The sequence below is a fragment of the Biomphalaria glabrata genome, chromosome 8 (assembly GCF_947242115.1).
Source record: "Biomphalaria glabrata chromosome 8, xgBioGlab47.1, whole genome shotgun sequence".
Taxonomy (NCBI): Eukaryota; Metazoa; Mollusca; class Gastropoda; family Planorbidae; genus Biomphalaria; species Biomphalaria glabrata.
Window position 1 is genome coordinate 29700522 of NC_074718.1, and position 26628 is coordinate 29727149.

The 26628-nt window shown below is 33.7% G+C and overlaps 1 protein-coding gene across 8 annotated transcripts in view; it reads right to left on the reverse strand.

Annotated features, from left to right (window-relative positions):
* Positions 1–1330: 1330 nt before the first annotated feature.
* The window catches only part of LOC106066430 (copper-transporting ATPase 1-like), a 55038-nt gene continuing 29740 nt past the window's right edge, over positions 1331–26628 (reverse strand). For 7 of the 8 annotated variants that reach the window (XM_013225432.2, XM_056037360.1, XM_013225434.2 and 4 more), the window contains 19 exons: positions 24867–25067; positions 23888–24051; positions 23267–23428; positions 22672–22751; positions 19633–19885; positions 19043–19276; positions 18556–18805; positions 16519–16643; positions 16281–16415; positions 15234–15251; positions 11774–11965; positions 10789–10971; positions 10225–10432; positions 9413–9571; positions 8575–8717; positions 7738–7941; positions 7306–7423; positions 6300–6402; positions 1331–5617 (listed from right to left, as the gene is read on the reverse strand). In XM_013225432.2, the coding sequence (XP_013080886.2) occupies positions 5359–5617; positions 6300–6402; positions 7306–7423; positions 7738–7941; positions 8575–8717; positions 9413–9571; positions 10225–10432; positions 10789–10971; positions 11774–11965; positions 15234–15251; positions 16281–16415; positions 16519–16643; positions 18556–18805; positions 19043–19276; positions 19633–19885; positions 22672–22751; positions 23267–23428; positions 23888–24051; positions 24867–25067 (3191 nt within the window). In that variant the 3' untranslated portion in view covers positions 1331–5358. The remainder of the gene's footprint in view (positions 5618–6299; positions 6403–7305; positions 7424–7737; positions 7942–8574; positions 8718–9412; positions 9572–10224; positions 10433–10788; positions 10972–11773; positions 11966–15233; positions 15252–16280; positions 16416–16518; positions 16644–18555; positions 18806–19042; positions 19277–19632; positions 19886–22671; positions 22752–23266; positions 23429–23887; positions 24052–24866; positions 25068–26628) is intronic. The other variant, XM_013225433.2, reaches the window with a different exon arrangement.

Genomic DNA, 26628 nt, shown 5'->3' on the forward strand with positions numbered 1-26628 from the left:
GTAACTAAGTGCACTTATTCCTTCAACAGTACGGAGTAACTAAGTGCACTTCTTCCTTCAACAGTGCAGAGTAACTAAGTGCACTTCTTCCTTCAACAGTGCGGAGTAACTAAGTGCACTTCTTCCTTCAACAGTGCACAGTAACTAAGTGCACTTCTTCCTTCAACAGTGCAGAGTAACTAAGTGCACTTCTTCCTTCAACAGTGCAGAGTAACAAAGTGCACTTCTTCCTTCAACAGTGCAGAGTAACTAAGTGCACTTCTTCCTTCAACAGTGCAGAGTAACTAAGTGCACTTCTTCCTTCAACAGTATGGAGTAACTAAGTGCACTTCTTCCTTCAACAGTGCGGAGTAACTAAGTGCACTTCTTCCTTCAACAGTGCAGAGTAACTAAGTGCACTTCTTCCTTCAACAGTGCAGAGTAACTAAGTGCACTTCTTCCTTCAACAGTGCAGAGTAACTAAGTGCACTTCTTCCTTCAACAGTGCAGAGTAACTAAGTGCACTTCTTCCTTCAACAGTGCAGAGTAACTAAGTGCACTTCTTCCTTCAAAAGTGCAGAGTAACTAAGTGCACTTCTTCCTTCAACAGTGCAGAGTAACTAAGTGCACTTCTTCCTTCAAAAGTGCAGAGTAACTAAGTGCACTTCTTCCTTCAACAGTCTAGAGTAGCTAAGTGCACTTCTTCCTTCAACAGTGCAGATTAAGTAAGTGCACTTCTTCCTTCAACAGTGCAGAGTAACTAAGTGCACTTCTTCCTTCAAAAGTGCAGAGTAACTAAGTGCACTTCTTCCTTCAACAGTCTAGAGTAGCTAAGTGCACTTCTTCCTTCAACAGTGCAGATTAAGTAAGTGCAATTCTTCCTTCAATAGTGCGGAGTAGCTAAGTGCACTTCTTTCTTCAATAGTCCTGGTTCTAATAAACTAGAACTAACATCGCAAAATAAACAAAAAGGTCTGACTTCTCCACATACCATTATTCCTTTGTATGTAAGCCGCTCTGTTGGTTTTATCAAAAAATTTGCTCTGTCTTCCAAAGGTATAAGCCACAGCCTTCTTTTAGTTCAGTGTTGATTGAAATAGAAGACTCGCTCTGATTTTTTGGGCACATCAATGCATCACATGGTAACCACAGACGCCGATTCTATTGCCCAAATTGACGGGCAGACAATTCAAAATATTGCGTGGCGAGAGTTGTATAGCTTGTTTTGTTTCAATTATCAACAACCAAGATTAACATTAACCCAGCATCAGTGACCCAGCCCTTTGTCGGAATACAGACTATAACAGTGTGCTACTCAATAGTTAAAATACAAAAACACAAAAGTGACACACACAAAAAAACACCAACATTTATTGTGTTTTTGTGCACAATGCTAAAAAAATAAGACCATTAACTTTCAATATACTATCAAACCAATCATAACATTCTATTCTCCAATCGCAACGTAAGCATAACATTCAAATCATCATAGTACATCAAGTTCTGGTCCTTGAAAAACATGTCATCAAATGTTAATTCTATAATATGAACACAAGTTCCATGCATGACTAAAAGGGGGGGGGGGGTTAAAGTATTGTTTTATAATTGTCAGGACCAACAGCATACGAGTTTCATTTCACGAACCCTATGTCATTTCAAGAGCAAGAAGTAGCTAGAGGAATTCTACACTATTCCACTCGATATCTAGTACTCTGATAGTTACATGAGACCAGACATTCTGTCTCCAGCACTTGAGTGGGATGTCACATCAGAATTCAAAGCAAAATCCACACAATAAGTAGCCAATTTTTTTTTTACTTCTTGCTATTAGCTGTGTGGTAATTTCTATGATATTGAAACAATAATTCTAACTTACACCCTATGGTCTGGATCATGAATGCCTGGGCATTAACTAAGCTGGGAAAGATGTCGCCCTCACAACAGTTTCTTCCTTCACAAAGCTCATCTATCCAAAGTAACAGCAAGTGCCGATACAGTTTGGGGTCAGCCGCAAGGGTGTTAGCTGCAAGGGTGTAGCACTGAGTGCAGCAAACTGCCTAAGGGTCGCAGACTTACAATAGTAGAAAAAAAATACTAGTTGATAATTAAAACATACTTATATTTAACGTTCAGTTGAATAGTCTCAAGACTAAAGTTATATTAACATATTAGTGAGCATTGGAAAAGCCCATTCCCTTATAAAAAAAACAAACAACAAATACGTCATACTAGCATAGATAATACATGTATTTACACAGACACAAATAACTGATGCAGCTTTTTAACTGGCTTAAATATTTACATTTTATACCGTAATAAGAATTCAAAAACCTTAAATGTATATGAAAAGAAAAGGCCCAAAGCAGCAACAATCCTGAAACAAATGATAAATTGGAGTTGATCCCCGGGTTAGGGGATCCCCGACATCATAATCTCTGTGGCTCATTAGAAAATAGACATACACAAATGATTATGCAACATTTTTTTTTAAAGACATATGTCCAAAAACGCCAATCTACTTGCTTGGCATTTAAAAACTACAGGATATTCCCACTAGAGTAGGAGGATCTGAAGATTGTCTTCTCACTCAGCCACCACAACCAATGTTTGATAAAATAAAAAATCAAAGTGAACTGAATGTATGTATATGTGCCATAAGTTCAACTTCTTAAGGTCCACGAGGCTTTTTTACATAAACAGAACTTCATTAAGTTCATTTTGCTCAATGTCTAGTCTCCTTAAAATATTATAAAATATAACAACAAATATATAGATAAACTTAACCTCCCAAAACTCCCACCCAAATCTCTTCAGTATTTAATGATCTAAAACAATCTATTAAGGTTCAAATAAATTACTTACATTTCATGTAAGAGGCTCAATTTGACACAAGGAAGCTACAAGAACTTTGTGTACATAAAAAAAAGCTAAGGTCATTAGGAGATGAAACAGTTTTTAAGGCAACAATTAAACAAAGCAGAATGACAGCTACAGAGGTCATTTACACAGTCATTTATTATAAGAGTAATAAAAATATACAATTTCAGTCCAATCAAGCTATAATACAGGAGTATAAGTTTTGAAGCTACAGCATCAATTGAACCACAATGAAACAGAATGAAAGACCAAGGTGAAACATTCCTACCCTTTTAACAATAGATTGGGCTGGACATGATCAAGTTGGGAGCAGATGATGGTCACAGAAAAGGGAGAGTTGAAGAGGAACATGCTTTAGGATACAAAGAAAATTTAATCTATTAATTATGATAAAATTATAACATAACTATGACACAGATTTACTACAAATTTGTCAAAAGTCACCAGGTAACCCTAAGTCTAGACACCATACACTGAGAGTATAATGTGATGGCCTTGCTTTGAATCCAGCTATACTAAGTTGGTGATGAAAAGTTGTATTCAAATATTAGCGAATCACAAAAACTTCAATGAAATTCTTCTTTTCAAAAGGTAAGTGACTGTCCTATGAACAGACTACAATAAACTAAATTTTCGAAATGTGTAAACAAAAATGGATGGAGTGAAGTAATGGACATGTTGATTTAGATTTTATTATTTATCACAATGTATCAGAAACATATTGCTATTTTTTTTTTTTTAAAGATAGTTGATTGCATTTTCATGTATGGTAATCAGCTCAATCAGCCCTGCATAATTATAAAATTAGTTACGTTTATGAAAATGATTTGTGCTGTCCAATTCTGAATATTGTCACCATTAACCAAATAAAGACAAATGGACAATAACGATTATTATTAATCCAATTCCATAAAATATTGCAAAAAAAAATAATTATTCTTTAGTCAAAACTAAATAAACTATCACTAATAATAATAATTAAAGTAATCAAATGTGCATCAAATTACTTCTACAACACCTATCCCTTAAGACAGAAATGAAGGAGATATTTACTATTAATTTAATAAGAAAATAGAAAGTTTAAGATTCTCTTCTACCCCCCCCCCACACACACACACACTAAAAAGGGTAATTTTGAAGAGCATGGAATATTTAATTTCAACAAACTAACTGCATCAAAATGATAACTACAAAAGATTGTTTAAGAAAAATGGCCAATGTGGCCTCTAGAGTGGCACAGTGTTTTTTTTTTCTCTCCTAGTAAAATAATCACATCATATATTTTAAAAAACAATAACAAAGGATAGTAGTGTTTTAAAAGACACTCAAAATTGAGACTGTAACTCTGATCATTTGTTGAGTGTTAGCAACTAGATCTGACAGTTTTCTGAGAAGAATTTTGATTCAAGTTTTGCTGATATTCAAGGCTTCTGTTTAAGCATGACACTGTGGACTGCATATTTCAGGGCTGCTGAATTCACAAAGCATTAGTGGATTGGTAGGGAGGTACCACTAATCCCTCTGTCTTTGCCCCATTTCCTTTTCACTCTTTGTAACAATAACAACTCCCCACATACAAAACTACATTCTTTTAAGACAAACCAACTTGAGAATAAGATAGAAAAAATCAATGGCTTTAATTGTCACATAATAATTAAATAGCATTTAGTGAAGACAAATATATGTAAAACTTGGACATATTATAACAAAGGTTGGTCAAGCAGACATAAACAAAAAGATATGTGATGAATATTTATTGCTTAAAAATGAAATTCAATCTTTATACAATATGAGTATGCTACATATATAGGCCAACAATAGATATTTAAAAAAGAATACAACAGTCTTTAAATATTATTCAAACATTTATATCACAATGTATTTTTCACAGTCATAAAGTGCAAGATGTGCTTAAAGAGAAATATTAAAGCACAAATATCTGATAGAAAATAGAGACTGGACGAGCCCTTAGGAAGGATGCCATCTAGAGCAGTTCTGCATGGCACAAGACGTAGAAGAATACCAAAGGAAACATTATGGATAGTGGATTAAATGAGAATGAATGGATATAAAAGAAGCTAGAAAAAAACTTGAATGGAAAGAGTGGAGAGTGGCTTATATTATGGAGCCCTATGTTCTACAAGGAACAAAAAGAACAGGTGATAATATTATATGTATTGATAAATTATGATTGAAGATTTTTTATGCTTCTATACTATGTTTTTCCTGGTAAGTTTAGTCAATCAACTGGTCAAGGACATTTAAGAATAAATAATTGAGTTCTTTCAAGTATAAATCCTTGTATAATAAATGAAAATATGTTTTTTTCTTTTCAGGATGTTAAACAAAATACTTACACAATATAAAAAAAAGGTACATGATAAATGCATGTATCACTAAAAGTTACATCATTTTGATGTTTTAAAAGTTTGATTTTCTTCATAACAAAAAATGGTCATACAAACTTGAGAACTAACTCATATGCTAGGATAAAACAAACATTTAAAGCATTGAGCTGACCACTTGTAGCTCGGTGTCCATTTCATCATGCTCTTCCAGCAGACCTTTCTTGTGGTCAGGGGTCACATTGTTGCTCTTCAGAAAGCCCCACTTCTCAGTAATGCTGCTGTTCTGGCGTGGGGGCTTCTGGGGTAGGTCCCAGTCTCCTCTGTGTGTGGAAATGTTATCCATATCCTGGTCCTGTTCGTAACTCTTATAGTATTCTTGTGTCAACAAAGTTTCTTTTCTAGGCTTACGGAATCTGTTAACATGATTATAAACATAAAAGATAGGTTGTGATAGAGAAAGGGCAAAAACATGAGACATTTGTTAAAACATCTTTCATTATTTTGAAGAGTTTTACAATACTATGATAGAGTTATAGCAAGGCTGTTTTTTTTTTTAGATGTACCGGTATAAAAAGAAAGAAAAATACAGATTACACAATGTAAAGTTGAAAAAAAATATAAAGAAATATTTCATTATTCCATTTATTTTAATTTCATGGATTTAAAACAAAGACATTTTAAATTATCCAGAACCTCAAAAGTGACAACAAATCTTTTTTTTAGAAAATAATATTTTTTTTTATTCTCTTCAGCTTTGCAGAGCAGTATTTTTTATAAATTCAAAATACTTTTTTTAAACCAAAATTCAACAGGCAATAAGTAAATTATGTAAAGACAGATTTTTCTGAAAGAAAAACATTTGAAAAACTTATATTAAAAGTTTGCAACTTTTGGCTCTCTTTAGGAGAAAAATGTAGTTTATATTGTCAGGGCAGCAAAGAAGAGAGATGGAGGGTGATAGTTATAACCCAAGTTGGAGAAATTAACTTTGTTGTGACATGAAATGAAGCAAACATAAACACAGACCAGTAGAGATAAAATTGCCAAGGCAATGCTGATAAATCTTAGAATGTACAACATTTTACGAGGACTCACGTTTTCAATAATAATGAAGCAGCCACAACTGATACAGAAGATAAAGCCATGGCTGCTGAGGCCATCCAGGGTCGTAACTCTATTCCAATGGGTGTTAACATTCCTGGACAAGAATTAAAGCAAAAATTTGCTATAAAGTTTGTTAGATCTATTAATACTCTAAAAATTCATAATAAAAATATTTAGTATGGCTTGAGACATGCTTATAAAGCAATTAAAGTTTTAAAAATTTTTATGAAGAGGACTTTTAGAAAATTTTTGGGCAAAAGTTTAAACTATCATTGGACAACAAGTACAATATAAAAAATACCTTTTAAAAAACAAAGCTTATATGGAGTGAAATAGCATCAATTCTATTAAATCCACAATGTAATTAATTTGTGCGATTGGAAATTTTTTTATTAATTGCTTTTTTTAAAATAAAACTTTAATGCTTATGCTGAGTCCAATCACTTTGTGGACCAATGTGGTGGAAAAAGAGAGGGAAGGGTTATCCGGGAGAATGTTGCTAGAGTCTGAATTCAAACTCCACAATAGAAAACCTACTTGTTAGCCACTGAGCTATCCAAGTGCTTTTAAAAGTAAAAAGTTTTATAGCCTATTTTTATTTTAAATTGTTAAAATTTAAGCAAACAACCTAATTCTCTACACAAAGCTCTCCTTAGCTTAGTAGTCACTTATTGTATCTGTATAAAACAAAATTTAAAAAATTACGACTTATTGATTATGATTTTTACATTGTTTCATTTGTTTAAATTTGTTAAAATAATTGTGAAAAGTTTCATGTTGACTCAAGAATGGGAAATGGGAGAAATAATATGCACAAGATTCCACCCAGACAGACAGAGTGAATTTATATAAACTTTGTAAAAATGTACTGAAACAAATGTTTCATTTCTGATTAGCTGTTTCAAATATTCATATCAATGTTGTCTACCACTAGAATATAAAAGACAGCTTATAGTAGGTACTATTTTAATAGCAGTCAGTACATCAAGTTGCCTACCTGCAGCTATAGGTATCCCCAATAAATTATAAATGCATGCTGAAATAAAATTAATGTGTATTCTTCTAACTGTAAGTTTAGACAACTTGATGGCTGCATACACATCCAAGAGATCATTCTGAAAACAGTGAATGGAAAGCAATTATATTAATAATGCCAGGAGATGAATGATGTCAATAATGCCAGGAGATGAATGATAATAATGTCAGGAGATGAATGATGTCAATAATGCCAGGAGATGATTGATAATAATGTCAGGAGATGAATGATGTCAATAATGCCAGGAGATGATTGATAATAATGTCAGGAGATGAATGATGTCAATAATGCCAGGAGATGATTGATAATAATGTCAGGAGATGAATGATATCAATAATGCTAGGAGATCAAGTTAAAGCAAACTGATGTAGTAAATCAAATCATATCACTGACCTTAATAAGTACAACATCAGCTGCCTCCACAGCCACATCTGTTCCTGTGCCAATAGCTATACCAACATCTGCTTGGGCCAGAGCTGGGGAATCATTCACACCATCGCCCACCATAGCCACCTTGACCCCCTTAGCCTGCAGCTGCTTGATCTTTTTCACCTTGTGAGATGGTAACACCTCTGCAAAAACTCTTGTGATGCCAACCTTCAATGAGAATAAGGTTGCAATTAAAATGGAAAATTGTTTTCTGATGACTAAAAGAATTGTAAATATTTATAAAAGTATTACTAAATGGTAGCCAATACTGGAAAACCAAATCCAATCATTTTGACTTTTTGGATTATTTCTGAACCAGATGCTGACCAAGAAAAAATAGCATTTATTTGTTCAGAACAATCTTAGACAAAGAGCACCCAAGCAAATGGGACATTATTTGTAAACAGATTTTTAAAATAAGATCATGTACTTCCAGCAACAATTTAGGTTCCCCTAAGTAAAAAGAGAGAAAGAAAAGCAGAAGTGTGCAAGAACTAAAAGGAAAATAACAGAAATCGTACTCTACCCCCCCCCCCCCTCCCACATGAGAAAAAAAAAGGTTCAATGGTGTGTACCAACAATAAAGGAAAATTTAGGAAGTTGGTCACTAAAAGTATACAAATAGCAATGTTCTGTTATATGAATAAGTAAAGGTAGCTTAACTAAGTGTTTTTGAAAAAAAAACAGAAAGTAAAATATTTCTCAATATAAAAAAAAGCCTCTTACAAATACAGAAATAAGAATTTCTAACAACCAAAAGCTAACTGAAAAAAATCTTAAAGACTTGAAAAAAATCCTAACCTGCTTAGCAATGGCTTTAGCTGTTTTCAAGTTGTCCCCTGTCAGGAGAATCACATCAAGTCCCATCCTCTTTAGTTCATACACAGCAAGATGAGCTTCTGATTTGACAGTGTCTGCCACAGCAAGCATACCAACAATAACACCTGCATGACAATAACAAGAACAGAAAGGCCAATCAGTGCAGTAGATCCTTGTCTCTTTAATGAATGTTCTGAAGAATTTTTTTTACAAAATGCTTAATATTCAGAACTTAATGTCTGTATTCAGTTGGCTCTATACCATTTCTCTGGCAAACTTTCTCTTGGTTTGAGGACCACATGGTTTATGACCAGTCATTTTCACATTTTTTTCTTTTTGAACTCAAAACAAAAATATTTTATTTGAGACCTTATAGATCAAATGTATAAGACTGCAATACATTGTAACAAATGATGAACAATAATGCACTAGGGTTACAAGAAAGTAGCATACACTGCAATCCTAAACATCCTCTAATGCTAGTACTGACTGGTCTAGTGGCAACATGAACAGTTTCTGCTAAAGATGTTTGTTGTGTGGAACATACTTGCGAATCTGTTTTATCTCCCCTTTAATCAGTGGGCAGCCTTGTTGGTAAAACTCTTTCCTCATTTCACTCTCTTTTCTCTCTTGTCATATTCTGAACTATCTTTTCATTTTTTTTAGCAAGGGCTGTCAGATATCAAAACATCTACTAACAGTTTTGCCAAAGGAAGGAAACTACTTCCCTTTTCTTATTTCAAAATCATAATAATGGCTGAATTAAGGTATCAATAAAAATTATCAATAAAAATACATGTAAAATACTGTTAACAATTACCATCTATGGCACACAGGACAGCAGTATGGCCTTGCATCTCATGCTCTGTCATGACTTGGTCCATCGTGTCAATTACCACTAGTCCATTTCTCTGCATCCACTCTCGGTTGCCTATGAGCACTTCAAACTCCTGTGATGATTCAGCCCCTAGAGGTATGTCTGCAAAAGTAGTATATAAAAAACAAAATGAAAAAAAAGTTATTCAAACCCCAGATAATACAAATATGTTAGTACTATCTTCAGAAAATTTAAAACAATAATTAGCTAAAAACAGTTCAGAGAAAACTCAATTTCAAGCATCCATGAATCCATTGTAAACTTTTGACTAACTAGAGATTGAATCAAACACTTCATGCAGTGACACACTTTTGTATTCATTTACATTCTGAGTAGGAGGTCAGCTGAGGAATTAGAACATAACCTTGATTGCATCTTCTAACTATTCCTTGTTAATTTTCTTAAAACCAATCAGAGAAGGGTTCATTTAGAAATAAGCTTCAGATCTGATAAGAGTCATATGGACACCCTTAATCACCAGTCACCTTCTTTCTACATGACAAGACAAATGAAGTTGTTTAATGCTTGCATTATACATAAATAAGAGATAAAAGAATGGAAACATTTCAACTCTACTAGTTCTAGCTGCAAAGTTTACAGTTAAAAATGAACTTTAAAAAGATTGCTAGCTGTTGATAACAATAAGGTTAAAAATCACAATATAATTTGATCACATTTACTTGTATATTTCATGCAAACAAAAAGTATTACAAAGACACAAAACACAAATGATTTTACAAAGTTGCTTGCCTCACCTAGTATAAGATTAGCAGTTTCCTGAATGCCATAAAGAAGGTTGTCTATTAAAATGTTCTGGCTTCCAAATTTGTTCTTTCTGTTGTTGACTTCAGATAAGTTGATTCCAGATAGGATAGACTCCAGGTGTGAGACTTTACACTTGATTCCACACCCAGGAACTGCTGAAAACTCTGACACCTTTCCAAGGCTTTCTGTAAGCAATGTCTGGATAGGTGTTGTCAGAAGATTTAAAATATAAATTTCATAATCAAATTTTTTTCTACCATAGTTTAATTCATTTTGTTCCCTTGAATTAATTAAAATCTAAGATTTAACAATTAATATAGTAGATAATGTTATTCCCATTTACAGATTTTTATTGAATATAAGTATTATCATTTTACTTGTGTCCATAAAGTATTACTAATTTTCTAGACTTTCTGGTCAGAAAGACATCTAGATTTGTGATTCCAACAATGCATTGAACATAACTGTTGAAATCCTATATCTAAATTAGATATTTCAGACTAAATGAGAGACTTCTAATGAAGTCTATTGTAAGTTAATTAAGAGCTTTTTACCTCTTTAACATATTTTAAGATGGCAGAAGCTATTGGATGTTCACTGCTGGTTTCTGCAGTGCCTGCGATAGCAAGAAACTTGACAAAGGAGCAAGTCTTGTCCTTGACAAACATGGAGACTCTGGACACTCTGGGTACACCGTGAGTGATTGTACCAGTCTTGTCAAATACAATCACCTTCAGCTGGTGAACACAAAACACTGGATTTCTAATACCCTTCATTTAAAACTAATTCAATTAATCCTATTTCCTAAAACAATAGTTAAGTTGCCTTTTTCATTTGCTTGTTGTTGTTTTTTTTCAAATAAAAGCTGCTTCTATATCTCAATGTTTTAATAACACCCACTTATATATTTTCATTGCTAAAAACAAAAAACACCCTGCATGAACTGTCTTTGTAACAAGGTTATACTGTGAATACTGGTACCAATATATCATCTTTCTATAATTAATATTTCAACTCAATGAAAATTCAGAGAAAATTATTAGCTTTAATGATTATTCATATGGTATAAAAGAATAAACATAAAAAACTAATATTTTTATAATTGTAGGAGATTATAAGTAGAACAAACTCCAATTTATCTTATTTTCAAGTTTACATTATTTTCAGCACAGTTATAGCATTTTACTATCTTTAAACCTCAAAAACTTTTTTCCCCTAAAATTTATTTATGTTATTGAATGAAAATAGAAAAAATATATTTAAAAAAAAATACAAATTATTAATAAATACATTGTTTGGAATAATTTAAACTCAAAATGTTACTATATATTAATATTTCCATAATACAAGTCTGATTTATTCTATTTACATGCTTAAAATTCAGTCTAAACAAAATTAAATAAAACTGTTGTTTTAAAGAATGAAAATGATGGTTAAAAAAATGGTTACCTAAATACACCAATGGCTACCCAAACTGTCAATTCAAACAACACTAGAAATTTTAAAACAACACTTATATCCATTGGAAAATGTACAGACCTTGTGAGTTAGCTCCAGAGGCTCTCCCCCTTTTATTAAGATTCCATTTGTAGCACCAACACCTGTGCCCACCATTACTGCTGTTGGGGTAGCCAGTCCTAAGGCACAGGGACAAGCAATACTTAACACGGTAATGGCATAGAGAAAAGCTTTCTCAAAGATGATTTCCGACTTTGGGATATTAGTACGTGGCTGAAAAAAAAAAAGAAATGTAACTTATTGGAAATGATTAATTATCAATTTTTTTTCTTTTTAATGCAATATTGTCTCAAGCTTTGCTTAGGAGAATAAATTTAAAAAAAAACTATATGAAACCTCTAAGTATATCATCTGGAATTACTGTGAAGAACTGGATGTAAAAATCTATATAATTATAACCTGTGATATATTGCTAGAAAGCATAGAAGAGAAACCAACCAGCATTTTTGTTTCAAAATTTAAAAAAAAATACACTATGAACTGTTGCTAACAAACAGTTGCTTGAGATAAATATTAAGTAACAGGAAAAAAGTAAAATAAAGTGTGTAGCTATTTAAAAAATTGCTACTTTAAACAAGATTTTCAAAATGTATAGAACTAATAACAGCTCAGCTTACAACATAAAAAATGTATCATAAAAGTGTATAGTATACTTGTACTTAAAACATATTATATTATATGTATGTTACTTAAAAAGACTAATTAATACTTTCAGAATTGGAGTACATTCTCATTAGCAAAATAATGTGAAAATGACATTTATAGACAATTTATTTTTCTCCATCAATTGCATGAACAATTACTGCCATTTATCTCAAGATGGCAGAGTAAAGCTGCCTTTCTGGTAAATAAAACATAATTAATTAATTACTACTAATAGATTAACTAATAGGTTAATTATAATGATTAATTTAGGTATTCTTATCGACATTGAATAATTATGCAAAATTTCAACTTGATCCAAGAACACTGGTGGATCAGGGGGCGGACGAATTTTAGTATAGAATTCACACAATTTGTATACGAATTTATTACTTATCTTAATAATATATACTAATTATATATATATTTCAACCTATTTTTAGATTATTTTGCCCCTTCCTCTAGTATGTTGGCCGATTTGGTGGGGTCGGGAGGGGGCGATGGCATCAATCCCGCCCCCCCCCCAAATAAATTTTAGAGGGGGGGGGATCCAATTTATTTGTAGAAATCACAGCTTGTTAACAGAATCAATTAAATATCTATATGGTTAAAACTTGTTATTGATATTTTAACCGATCTTTATATTATGTCGTTCCCTGTTTGCCGATTGAGGGGGGGGGGCAATACCTCTACTGCCCATCCCACCTAAAACCTATGAGTGGGGGGGGGGGGGGGGGGGGGCGGTCCTATTTTTATGGAGAATCATAGTTTGTGAACAAAATTAGTTGTATATAAACTACATATTGATATGTGAACACATTGTATATTATGTCGTACCACACTCTAACCTCAAATTTTATCAGTAGTAAATTTAGATGAAAAAGGGCTGTACCAGGTGGGAGGGGCGATACATGCAATCACATTTCCCCCATCGGACAAACCAATACTTTTTCTTTTTGTATTATAGTCAAGAAATTACAAAAATTAAAAAATTTGTCATATATATACTATAAATTAAATTCTTATATCGAGTCGCCCCACCCCTATTCTTTAATGCCAAATGCAATCTTTAACAGATTATTATAAAGAGGAGCGAGGATTCATCATTTTCACTCTACCGCCCCTCCCATTTCCAGACAGAGTTTATGTAATTTCACATGAATTTATCATAATTTTTTTAAGAAAGTTAGAATTCAAACGAAATTTTTCAGTATAAGAGTTATGATTGAGATGATTTCTAAACCCAAATAGCATTTTCATAGTCGCTTTTTTCCCAACCTTTACTAACTCTGATATTTTTCTAGTTAAAATATTTGGGACTATAACTCACAATTTATACTTCCATTCTATTGAGTATTATTTATCAAATAATTTTTTTTTTCGGCGGCGATCCTCAAAGCCAAAATCTAAATATGTGGGGTATCTTATCTTTTCAAAGAACAAATCGGTTTTATTTGCAATGTATTAAGGGCCTATTAATTCATATTAGAATATGTTTCTAGTACAACATTATTCAAAAGGTCCTTTTTTAATAGTATGAATAATGAGCTTTAGGTCTGGATAATGAGTTTCTTCTCTGAAGTATGTAAGAAAACGTTTTTGGCGTCGGAACCACACTGATGAATAATGAGCTGTAGTTGTCAGGAGAATGCATTTCTGCAGTGAAGAATGCAAGAAAACGCTTTTGGCGTCGGGGTGAATCCGAACTCCACTGATGAATAATGAGCTGTACTTGTCAGGAGTATTCGTTTCTGCAATGAAGAATGCAAGAAAACGCTTTTGGCGTCGGGGCTTCGCCCCGAACTTTATTGTTGAATAATAAGCTGTAGATGTCAGGAGAATGCATTTCTGCAGTGAAAAAAGCAAGAAAACGCTTTGCCCCGAAACTCACTACGGGACCTTATAGTGCTGCCCCAGTTGCTTTGTTTTTCAACGAAGGTTGAGAAATGCTTTTTTAAATTCGTACGTATGTATGTATATATATGTATGTATGTATATGTGTGTGTGTGCGCGCGTGCGCTGTACACATGTTTATGCATAGGGTTAAGGTTTACTGGGCGTTAGGGTTTGGAAAAAAATCTCCCCCCCCCCCTCCAAAGTTCTGGATCCGCTAGTGTCCAAGAATGAAGAAAAAATGTGACAAAAAACGTAAAAAGGAGAATAGATCCACACCTATCATAAAGTTTCATTTATTTCCCTTATTTCAATATCAAATGAAGTAATTAATTACCAATAATCAATGAACTAAGAGTTTCAACTAGATCTTAGAATGGGAAGTGGGAGAAAAACATGTTCAAACTTTTTACCAAGCAGACAAGAGTGAGTTGATATAAGCTTTGTAATGGAGGATATGAAGGGCATACTAAAGAATTAAATTCTGCTGCAAAAAGAATGTCTGGTCTGTCAACAAACACTCTAATGCTGCACTAATATACATTATATGTTTATTAATAATTAGTTTCAGCAGCTTCAGATCTACTCTTGTAGATAATTAGTTAGAATATGGTAGAAATGTGTGTGAATTAAGGCAGAAAAGCAGACAAGGATAAAAAATGATGTATAATTTAACTAAGTTTCAAAAGCTAAAAAAAAAAATTTATTAAAATAAAAAGAACAATAAAATTGTACATTTTAAAATGTGAGTCTTGATGTGAAAAATAGAAAAAATAATTTGGTAACAGCTTGATGTGCATAGCATAGCTTTGTGAAAAAAGATTTGCTTTCTTCCCTTAAACTTTGGACTCAAAGGCAATACCTGATTTGTTATTTTTTATTTCTTATTGAAAATAGCAAAGCTAGTGATGAGGAAATGGTTCTAAAGGGTAAACACCATACTTACAGATGTTGAATTCTGGATCTAAAGCATATTTTAAAATATTTAAATGAAAGCTAGTTGTTATAATATTTGCCCACAGAGTTGACGATCCTGTGATACCATTAGATATACTTATATATTTAAGTATATTATTGTGTGACTACTAACATCCAAAGAAATATTGGTATTAGAACATGAGGTTCTTTCTTAGCCTTGACCTAACTTAAGGTTCAGAATGGACATTTTTATTAGAAACCAATAACTTTACCTTAACAATGCCTGACCGGTGGACTGCTTTTTAAGTAATTTCTAAAATGGCTGCTATGCTGGTGGACTATTTTTTGTTGGTACTTGACAATTTCGATTTAAAAAATTAGTCAGAATCTAAAAGTAACCAACCAATCATAACTAAACTATATGTTTAGCTATGCAAATGCCTGCGCCCATGTGTTTATATTGAACTGGTGTGGTTTTACATGAAAATTTCCAGAAAATTTGTAATAGACCTGAAGCAGGCATAAGGTAGTTCTAGGCTTGTAATAAGCCTAAAGGTATCTAAATTTTAGAAGAAAAAACTTCACAAAGAATAATGAATAATACTGTGAGAGATTGATTGATAAGAAAAAACAGTGATTTTCATTAGATCTAGAGCTTCAAAGATAGTAAGTGAAGAGGTGCGTGGCCCTCAGGACATAGAATACAGTCTGTTTCAGGGGCTCAGAGCTGGAAGGGTTAACAACAAATTAAACCCTGTTTAACTATCAAAGAGCCAGTTGAAATAACTGCTTAAGAGACAAAAGAATTAAGTGTCTCTGTGTCCATTTAAAATTATTTCTATACTTTCATAGACAGATCAAAGCTCCAGACTTCTACAAATGTTTCTGTGTATCAATGTCTTACTTTCAAACTTAATGTTTTCTTCTAATCATTTGACTTTAATGGGGAGTATGTGACACGAGCTGCACAAAATATGTCTTTATTTCTTCCAGACTACCAAACATATATTCATTTTTCAACTAAACAATTTTTCCATTTCTTTATTTTCAAAAGTTTAAGCTTGTTTCTGCTTACATCATAGTTTTTTTCCAGCAGTTTGATGTCAGTGTAACCGATGATGACCCAGACAATCAGAGTGACCAGTGACAAAATACTGACCACTGGAACAAATATTCCAGCTATTTTGTCAGCTAAGTTTTGAATTGGAGCCTGATGGAGGAGAAATGCACAGCAGATTAACATTACATGAAATGAAACAATGTTAAGCTAAGGATTAGTGGTTCTCAAGTTTTAAAGATGACACAAAGCTTACTTTGGAAGTCTGAGCTTCTTCCACTAACTTGACTATCTGACTGAGTGTTGTATCAGCTCCAACATATGTGGCCTCTACTAATAGCATACCATTTTGATTGATGCTGCCTCCAATCACAGGTGAACCTGATACATTTTAAATAGAAAGCATTATGGTCTAGCTAAAATTGCTTTCAGATAAGGAAAGAAAACTCTGCTTATTGAATGTATCCTTGGTTGTCATGACAGTCATTTTCCAAACCAGTTTCAATCTTTGTAAAGATTGACATTTTAAATGTGGAATTGAGTAGTCCAGCCAAGTGTATTATGAGTCCAGATAATTGATGGGTAAAGTAATTGTCATTTTGTTCTGGTTGCACACGATACATATTAAACACTAGGAGTAGAAAGAGGTCACTTTTATTTAAATATAGGAACAAAAATGTATGTCTATCTTATCTTATATAATACAGACGTTACTTCAAAAAAGAAGATGATTAAGTCCTACGCGTCATGCATTTAGTCATGCATATTAACCAATGACTTAACTTCTTCAAAAAAGAAGATGATTACGTCCTACGCGTCATGCATTTAGTCATGCATATTAACCAATTACTTAAATTCTGCCAAGTCACTCATTTTCCTGGCTAGCTCAGGCAACCCATTCCATGCTCTAATAGCACTAGGGAAGAAGGAGTATTTGTACACATTTGTCCTAGCATATGGGACGAGGAATGTGCCTTTATCTTTGTGTCTTTCAGAGTATTTTATTAAATTTTGTTTTTGTATTTGAAGATTATGGTTCAGTGTTTTATGTATAATTGCTACTTTACTTTTGAGTCTTCTGTCCTGAAGGCTTTCTAAATTTAGTGATTTTACTAAAGGTGTTACTCTGGTTAAATGTGAATATTCGTTTATTATGAATCTCACTACTCTATTTTGTGTCTGTTCCAGTTTCTTAATGTTATCTTGAGTTGAGGCGTCCCAAACGGAGGATGCATATTCTATTATTGGCCTAACCAAGGTTAAATAACATTTTAAATTTATGTTCTTATTTGATTTATAGAAATTTCTTTTAATAAACCCTAATGCTTTGTTTGATTTTTTTATAGTTTCATCAATATGCGGATTCCATGACAGTTTTTTATTTATTATAACACCAAGGTATTTTGCGTTACAGGTTTGCCATGAATAAGATAAGTGGAATTAATTTATTTTAGTTTTTTTGTTACTCTTAACAACTGACATTTTTCTGGGTGGAAAGACATGCTCCAATTTGATTCCCATTTCTGTAATTCATCTAATTCTCTTCGTAAAATATCTGTGTCTTGTGTTGTTTTTATTGATCTATATATTATGCAATCGTCTGCAAATAATCTGTTTTTTGTTCCTGAGGTAATTCAATTTGGTAAATCCTTTATGTAAATTAAAAATAGTAGTGGACCTAAGACAGTTCCTTGAGGTACGCCTGAGTTTACTGTTATCCGTGTTGATTTAGAGCCATTTATTATTACAGTTTCTTCTCTCCCTATCACAAAATCTTTAATCCACTAATGCAATGGACCATTAATACCGAAATATTTTAATTTTTTAAGCAAACTATGGTGGTGAACTTTGTCAAAAGCCTTGGAAAAATCTAGTAAAATAGCATCTATTTATTCACTATTATCTTAACCTTTTGAAAAGTCATCAATTAGTCCTATTAGTTGTGTTTCACATGATCTATATTTCCTAAAGCCATGTTGGTGTGGGGTGAGGACATTTTGTTTGTCTAAGTGGTTTATGATGCTACTATTTCAGTGTCTACTCAGTATTAATAAGCATTAAAGAACAATGAAGTTAATTGTGTCTGTTAAATCAGTTTAAATGGAAATAAAATTTTGCTATAGAAACTAAATTATGTTAGTCAAAATACTGTCGCAAACTATGTAGCCATTCATATGCAGTGGGTAAACTTTTTGGCTATTTGGTTTTCCAGTTTACAGAGGACATCTTTCAGTTAACTATGACATGTTAATCAAAATATACTATTTTATGTTGAATAGATGCCTTTATTCACCTATGGATTTTTCCACTGGCATACTCTCCCCTGTTATCAGTGACTCATCACAAGCTGATTGGCCAAAGATGACCTTGGCATCCACAGGAATCTTACCACCTGGAGTGACCTTGAGAATGTCACCACGCTGGACAAGATCAAGAGAGATGACCTTTTCAGAAAGAATTTGGAAATTCTTATCCACCTGTACCAAAACTGCATCTGCTGGCTGCAGAGAAATCAACTTGGCCAAGGCTTCACTGGTTTTTCCCTAGAACCAAGAAAAAAAAAATTAAAGCTAATTGTAACACAAATAAATGTTATTAAAAAAGTTTGCATAAAAGCTTTATAAATATTCTTATTTCATCTATAAAAAGATTAGTTCTTGTAAACTTAATTTAGCTATAAGGTTCAGCAAGGTCTATTTAACTTACTTTAGCTATAAGGTCCAGCCAGGTCTATTTAACTTACTTTAGCTATAAAGTCTAACCAGATCTATCTAACTTACTTTAGCTATATGCTCCAACCATCTGCCCAGTGATATAAACACCATCAACATGGGTGTTGTCTCAAAGAAAGTCATTGGGCTGCTCTCCTCCTTCTGGACCATGGCAGCTATAAGTACTGCCAATGAGTAGAGGTAGGAAATGGTGGTTGCCATGACGACTAGCACATCCATATTTGTGGACCTGTGCTTCAGCACTTTGTAGGCTTGGACGTAGAAATACCTGCCACCGAAAAACTGCCAAGAAAGGAACATAGTTGTTTAATACATCATTTCTATAAAAATTTATTGATACAAAAAAAATATTTATTTGTAAAAATGAAGGATGTTTGGGATACAAAGTGAGACAGATGAATCATTTGCCATGGTACTGCAGAGAAAGCTGACCAAAAGAAAACCTGTTTATACAATGTGTAGTTAGTCTGACACGAATCAAGTGGGTGGCTTCTGATCAGGAGAGGAGCAGAGATTTTAAACAGCAACACTATTGAAAGCCAAGGGTCCATTGAGTGAATAAAACATAATTAGAATTACAACCATTTCAAAGGTTTTCATAACTTCATACTCTAATATATATCCTGTGAACTCCTTACCTGTACAGGTGTGGCAAGAAGAAACATGAGGAGATTCAACCAGTCAAGCCCAGGGATGATCATCTTTTGAGGATAGTGACCGTCCATTTTTTCATGTGACCATGGCTTTTCAGCAGTGTGATTGCTGTGGGGGTCACTGGCGTTGTATGTCATGTCATGAGAGTCCTGGGAGGGTATACCAAACATAAACACCATCATGATGATCATTGAGGGACCACCAAATATTAGGGACCATAAGAATGATGTCCTCCACCTAAATACATCAAAGGAAAAAAAAAATCTTATGTAATAGATAAATGATACATATGATAAAAGAAAATTGCATATATTCACCAATATTGAACTAATTCTTTCATTTTATACATGCATAAAAAGAAAAGCAAATAAACAATGTCAATAAACTTTGGCTATTCAGGCAATATTTGTTTTCAATAACTGTATCTCATTGAATTGAACACGCATGAGATTGTATTATGTTGTTGGTTTCCTTCAGTCATTTAACAACTATGGTTAATCTCATTGTGACAGGTGGGGAAATGTGACGTGTGTTTGGCACGTTTTATGTCTAGGGGATGATTATTTTTAATGCTATCACACCCCCACTTATCAGCATATGAATCGGGAGCAGACACGCAACGAGACAAAGCAATGAAAGATAGATACCAAAGTTAAAATAAAGGATATTTATTTACATAAATATACATATAATAATAAAAGGGGGAGGGTTTGCATCTATCTCTAGTATATTCTATGTTTAATCATCACTCTTGCACATAATAAGAGAGTATGTCACTTTGTCCTCTGACTTAGCTGGTTGTCCTGTTGATGTCGCAGCTGGCTGTGTCCTGGCTTGAGGTTCTGCAGCTGGAGGTGGCGCTCTAGCGGATAGAGGGACGCCGGCGATATAGCTCTTGTGGAGTCTCAGTCCCAAGTTCTAGTATCTGTAGTGGGCACAGTATGGCGGGTGGCCGGATACCGTGGGCACAAGGTTACTGCGGGCAGAGCTGATCTGCCGTGGGCGGTGTGAGTAACAGGATATGTCCAGTGAGTTGCAGAGGGTTGGCGTAGCTATGACGTCTCGCACAGATCTGACTCTATAGGGACGTCGCGCCTAATAGCTTGACAGGTGGGCTGTCGAATAGGTGGGCAATGCCGATAGCGCCAAGTAGTAGAGTTGGGTAGATCTCAGTAGGCAAATGCAGCGCTGAATAGCACTAAGCACAACTGCAGGTAAATGGATCGTTGATCCAGTAACTAGGCAATAGGTGATTCTTGATAGCAACTAGGCAAGGGCAGCGCTGATTAGCACCAAGCACATAGATAGGCCAGTAGGCAAATAGGCAGACACCTGAGGGAGGGCCAGTGAGAAATACACAATGCACTAATTAAATATAAATGAACTAAGCAAAATACACATGATAAAATCCAATGGAAATATACACAGAGTAATCAAGATGGAACTTGTGATTAAGTTCGGCTTACCACCAGGTATTCCTCTAGGAGGGAGAAAGAATAAGTGATATAGTCCAGACTCGATAGCTCAGCTCGAATGAGAAAGAGAGGGTGATTTGAGTTGGTTTACTATATATATATGCCTGAAAAGTGTGGGCGGACACCGGAAATGTCCTAGGCTAAGAATTATCTTACACGTGGGTGAAATCCGACAAGACAAGAGCCGCACCTTGGAGTATCACGCGGTGTGTTGACCAGGGTAATCTCTTAGATCAAAGAGAGACGTGAGGAAAAGGAAGGGGGGGGAGGATTAGCTTGCATTCAAACCAAGGTGGTGTCAACCGCGGCTGTCAGACATCCTGTCGATAAGATCAAGGTCTGAGCGTATCTTTGCCCCGGTCAAGGGAAGATAAATGAAAGGACTGGCCTAATTTTCTCCAAGGTGGTGGACTAAGTCTAGCCTGGTAGAGAGGAAAAGGTGTGGCGGGTGAATGATTTAGGGGTTGGATGGGGAAATAATTAAAATAAAATAAATAAATAATGAAAAATAATAATTAATGCTGTGATAAATTTGAGTGACTCTGACAGCGAGTTTTTGACTTGTCACACTCATGAGATATAATGAAAATCTGGGCATTAGCTATGGGCAGTATGATGTCGCCCACCCAGCACCCCCCCCCTCTCCATACAACTGATGTGTCCAAAAGAATGAAAGGTATCTGATACAGTTTAGGACCAGCTGCAGTGCAGGTTCTGCAAGGGTGTAGCACTATGTACTGCATAAAGATAACCAGCTCCAGATGTTTCCTCAGGGTTGACTCACGAAACCTATTCATGCTTATTGTCGCAAGGCAGAAGAGAGCAGGGGCTTGGACATAGTTTTCCTTCTCCTTCCCCAAGGCTAATAAGCAATTTCTGTCCAAAGCTTACAGGCATAAGCACCTTTGCACCTTCTCATATAAGTGATAACCCAATCTCTGAGTCACACATGAAGGTCAGGAGTTGGACTGGTTGTGAGAGGTTGTTTGAGATATATGCCATTTATAGCCTTTTATTGATATCATGTAGTATGCATATGCAGAGATCAATAATGGCATGAGAAGATGCCAAATTCTACTTTCAAAAATGAAGTATTGACTTATACCAGTGTGATTGAAAAAAAAAAAAAGCTAAGAATTTGAAGTCAGCAAAGGTGCTTTAAAACCATAAAACTAAAATCAAAATTCTGCTAAAAATGTTGGAAGATTTTAATCTTCACTTGCTAATTTAAATTTAAAGAAAGAAATTTTATGAGAAGTAAATAAAACCGTATTTTCATTGAGGAAGCATATCCAGGACTAATTTTCATTATGATTTGTAGCAAAACTATTATAAGCAAAAAAAACAAAAGTACATTAAAATTGTGTAACTTTTTTTTTGTTCATCTTATTACTTTTATTATTAAAAAAAAATCAAAGATAAATGAAATGTATTGAAGACAACAATATTTTTGTGCAAACTATGAATATTTAAAACTTCATCATATTTAGAGAAGCATTTGGAATTTCAAGTACTAAAGTGGTATCTTTAACAACAACAGATTTGTACCTCTTGATCTCCTCTCTGTGATCATAGCGTGATGCTCTCATGTCATCATCTGTTCTTAGTTTAGCTTCAAAGCCTAATGACTGCAAGAATATATACATAAATAATAATTTTAAAAAGCTATTTTTCTTACAGTAGTTGGTAATTAACCATTTTCATTAGAAGTATTTCATAATACTTTTTCTGTTGGTATCTGGCTAAAAGCTCTACTAGATTATGTAATTATTTAGATGTCCTGACCTTCTGAACATACAGTGTTTAATATTCAAGTTGAAATCATGAAAAGATTGAACACACTCTATACATCATTCAATAATACACTTTATAATTCAAATTCAATAACAGATTTACAAAAAATTAACTTAACATGAAGATTGAAACTTATGAACTGAAAAGACTGATTATTTTGGATCCTGAAATAAACTTGTCTCCTCTATAGATATAGGTCTTCAAACCAAAGATTTAAGAATGCACTTACTGGAAATGAATTATTTCCCTTACAACAATTTACTCCTCTGAGTAGAAACTCAAAGCTTTGAGAAGCCAAAGTATAAATAAACATGCAGTTTAAAATCCTATAAACCAGTCCATACAATACCTTTATGGCTTCAATGATGTCTCTGGGACCAGTCAGCTCAGAATCAAAAGTAAATTTTCCTGTCTCTGTGGCAAGAGCTACAGAGGCTGACAAAATTCCATTCTTTTTCTTCATCTCAGACTCGATGCGGTTGACACAAGAACTACATGTCATACCAAGTATCTGAAATAAAAATTTAACACAACCTTTTCAGAATCAATTCAAATAAATTTTACGTTTTTCAAGGCATTCAATATTATATTATATCTGTTTCTTTCCTTAAAACAAAATAATAGCTTTGAATTAAATAGATGGCTTCCAGGTCATGGTATGCACAAAGGACTGCCATCACTATGAACTCTAAACTTGATCATGAAATTATTTTTTTTTCCTTTTGCAGTTTAATTACAGCTACCAACACTGTCAATAATTGTCTTAAAAATTAATTTTTTAAAAAGTGTTTTAACTTTAATTGGAAAGCTCTCCAGCACTGTTTCAGATGAAAATAAAATTTAATCAAATTAAACACCCTACTATCCCAATTAATTTGCCAAAAAAAAACTTCCAGGTTTAAGTGGAGTCACAAACCAGTGGTTTGGAAAATAAATAGTAATGTCAAAGTAGACATAAAAAATTCCACACCGTCAATTCACATGTTCCTCTGCCAACTGCTTCTCCCTCAGCAACAGAAGCACTGAACCCTAAGTCTTCTACTTTATTTGCAACTTGACTAGGTAGAACATAAGCAGGATCATAAGTCACTTCAGCTCTCTGGGCCATTAATGAGACCAGAATTTTGTGAACTCCTAGAAATAAAAATTAAAAGTACAGATTTTGAGAAAATCACAATTAAAAGTAATTGAACCAATGTAGTTTAAAAAAGCAGATTTCAATAATATGCTCAGCAAACACAAACTTTTGTGGGGTCAGCACAGTGGAATACTAACAATTTCAAAATAAGTGAGCTCAACAAAAATTTGGTCCAGACATTCAACTTAATAGTAGAATAGTTCTACAGGTTAGAAATTAAATTAAGATTAACAATTTCTTGCTTAACTCATCAACCATGAAATAATTATTTAAAGGAACAGTTAATAGAACTTTTGTCTACTAAATATGTAATGCCAAAAATGTTATTTTATAGCTGTACTAGTTAAAGATAAAATGCCCTCACAAATGAACAAATATTGTATTGAGGCCTTGATAAGTTTTCCACATTATAATGTAACACTGAGAATGAAATTTCATTTAAAGAAAATGTGTTGTCCTTTTCTCAATAACATTTAGTCCATAGTTTTTGATGAGGATCATTTCTAGAAATTCTATTTTTGTAAATAATATAAAGTTATATGGTTAATACTTTGTCACTACATAAATATATATTAAAAATGCAGCAGTGTTTTGTGATTACAAATACCTAGCCATTGACAGTTGATGGGTATCTTAGGATTGGCTTCTTTAATCACATGAGAAGTTGCAAAGGGAAATGATCATCTTTTACGACATGAAATGCTACAGATGTATATATACAATATTTCAGCAGCATTGATTCTTTTAAGTTTAATTTATTTAAATAAAAAAAAACATGTTTCCTTAATAAATAACATGTTTTGTTACTGACCTTCCATTTTGCCAACATTTTTCTCAATGGTAGCCACACAGGATGCACATGTCATGCCAGATATATTCAAGTAACATTTCTCATAGTCTTCATCATCAAAAGCTTTGGTGGCATTCCCTTTCTTAGGAGTAGCACCATTTAGTTGAGTTTCACTAACAGATCGGATGTTTTTTTTATTTGGCACAGGGCTGACTGATGAATCTGTAAGGAGAAAGTGTTGGTGCATAATTAAGTCTTCATTTCATTGGTATAAAACAAAAGGAAAGTTGTGTTTGTCTTTGTTATAAAAGTTTAAATACAGTCAGTTTTGTTTCACTGAATAAAAGAGACTAAATTAAATCATGCATTAAGATTGCAACTGTGTTGTTGAAACTATCATGCAATAGAATACACTCAAGATTTACATATTAAATGATTTTCTGTATTCTTGTTGCTTGAGAGTGGTAATAACTGAAGCCATCTCTCTCACATTCTGTTCCTAAACTCTGTTCGACACGGTACTACAACAGTCTCATCGACCAACTTTCTTCCATTCACTGCAGTCTTCAGATTTTCTTAAGTGTTAGCTGCTCTCAAAACTTGTCTTTCAATCTTCCTTAGCATGATTCTCTTAGTCATAGTATATCCTGTAAAGACAGAACTTTGAAACTCTTCTGTGCACCAGAGATGGTCAGGGCTGGAATCCTCTAGTAAGTGATGCAATAAAATTACTGATTTCCTCACCACTTTGGTACAACCCATTTAAGAACCTTGATGAATCTCAATAACATTCACAACACCATTTACTCTGGCGATCAAGCCACGTTAGATAACCCACATCCATGAAGATGCAGAACCCTTTAACTCCTCCTTAAAATAGATATATAGGCCTACATATTATCTTCAACTTCCGAAGCCTTTTAACAAATGAATTAACATTCAATCATGAAAACATAAGGAAATAATGAAATTTGACTTTGACTCGAGTCAGCATTAACAATTTATGTAACGAATTGATGAATAGAGATAAGACATTATGAGTAGAATTGGGGGAAACAAAGACTGAAGAGGAAGATGACTATTATGAAAGATGGAGTTGAAAGCAAAGAGAGTTGTTCTGTAATAACTGTTAAAAACGGTTGTTACTGAATTTTTAAGTCATACAATTTATTGGCAGTGGTGTTTTGTAACCATACACTTGGCTTTTGAGTTAGAGCTAATGCAATTAACTTGTGAAAGTTACATAATACACAAGGTTTCACTTTTTAAGGCTGTTGATAAAGTTTTTTGATGAGGGATCTTTTCATCCTTGATAAATTAATGTATAGCAAAAACTTTCAGCTTGCTCCCTTTTCAAGTGCTATACTTCACTCTTTTTATTATATCAAATTGGTTCACAATTATGTAATTAAATACGCTAAATTAGACCTATCTGAATCCACATCTGCATGCTTGCATTCAGTTTTTCATCATCTAAATTTTAATTATTATGAGGGCACGTAACAATAGATGTAAAAACAGATGCACATAATCAATTTGTGGTGCCTCAGTGGAAATTTCTGTTAGTGGAAGCAAGTAGGCAAATAATAGGTGTCAAACACCGCCTCCATCGGTTTACCTTGGTTTAACTTTTTTTTATATCTCCTTCAGGGTGAGGATGGAACAGAGACCTGAAAACACTGTTCAACAAGTCTGCAATGCCATTCAACAAGGGGGATGTTATCAATGTCCTGTAGCTGGTATGGTGGTTCCTACACAGTATTGAAGCAGTTACAGAATAGGA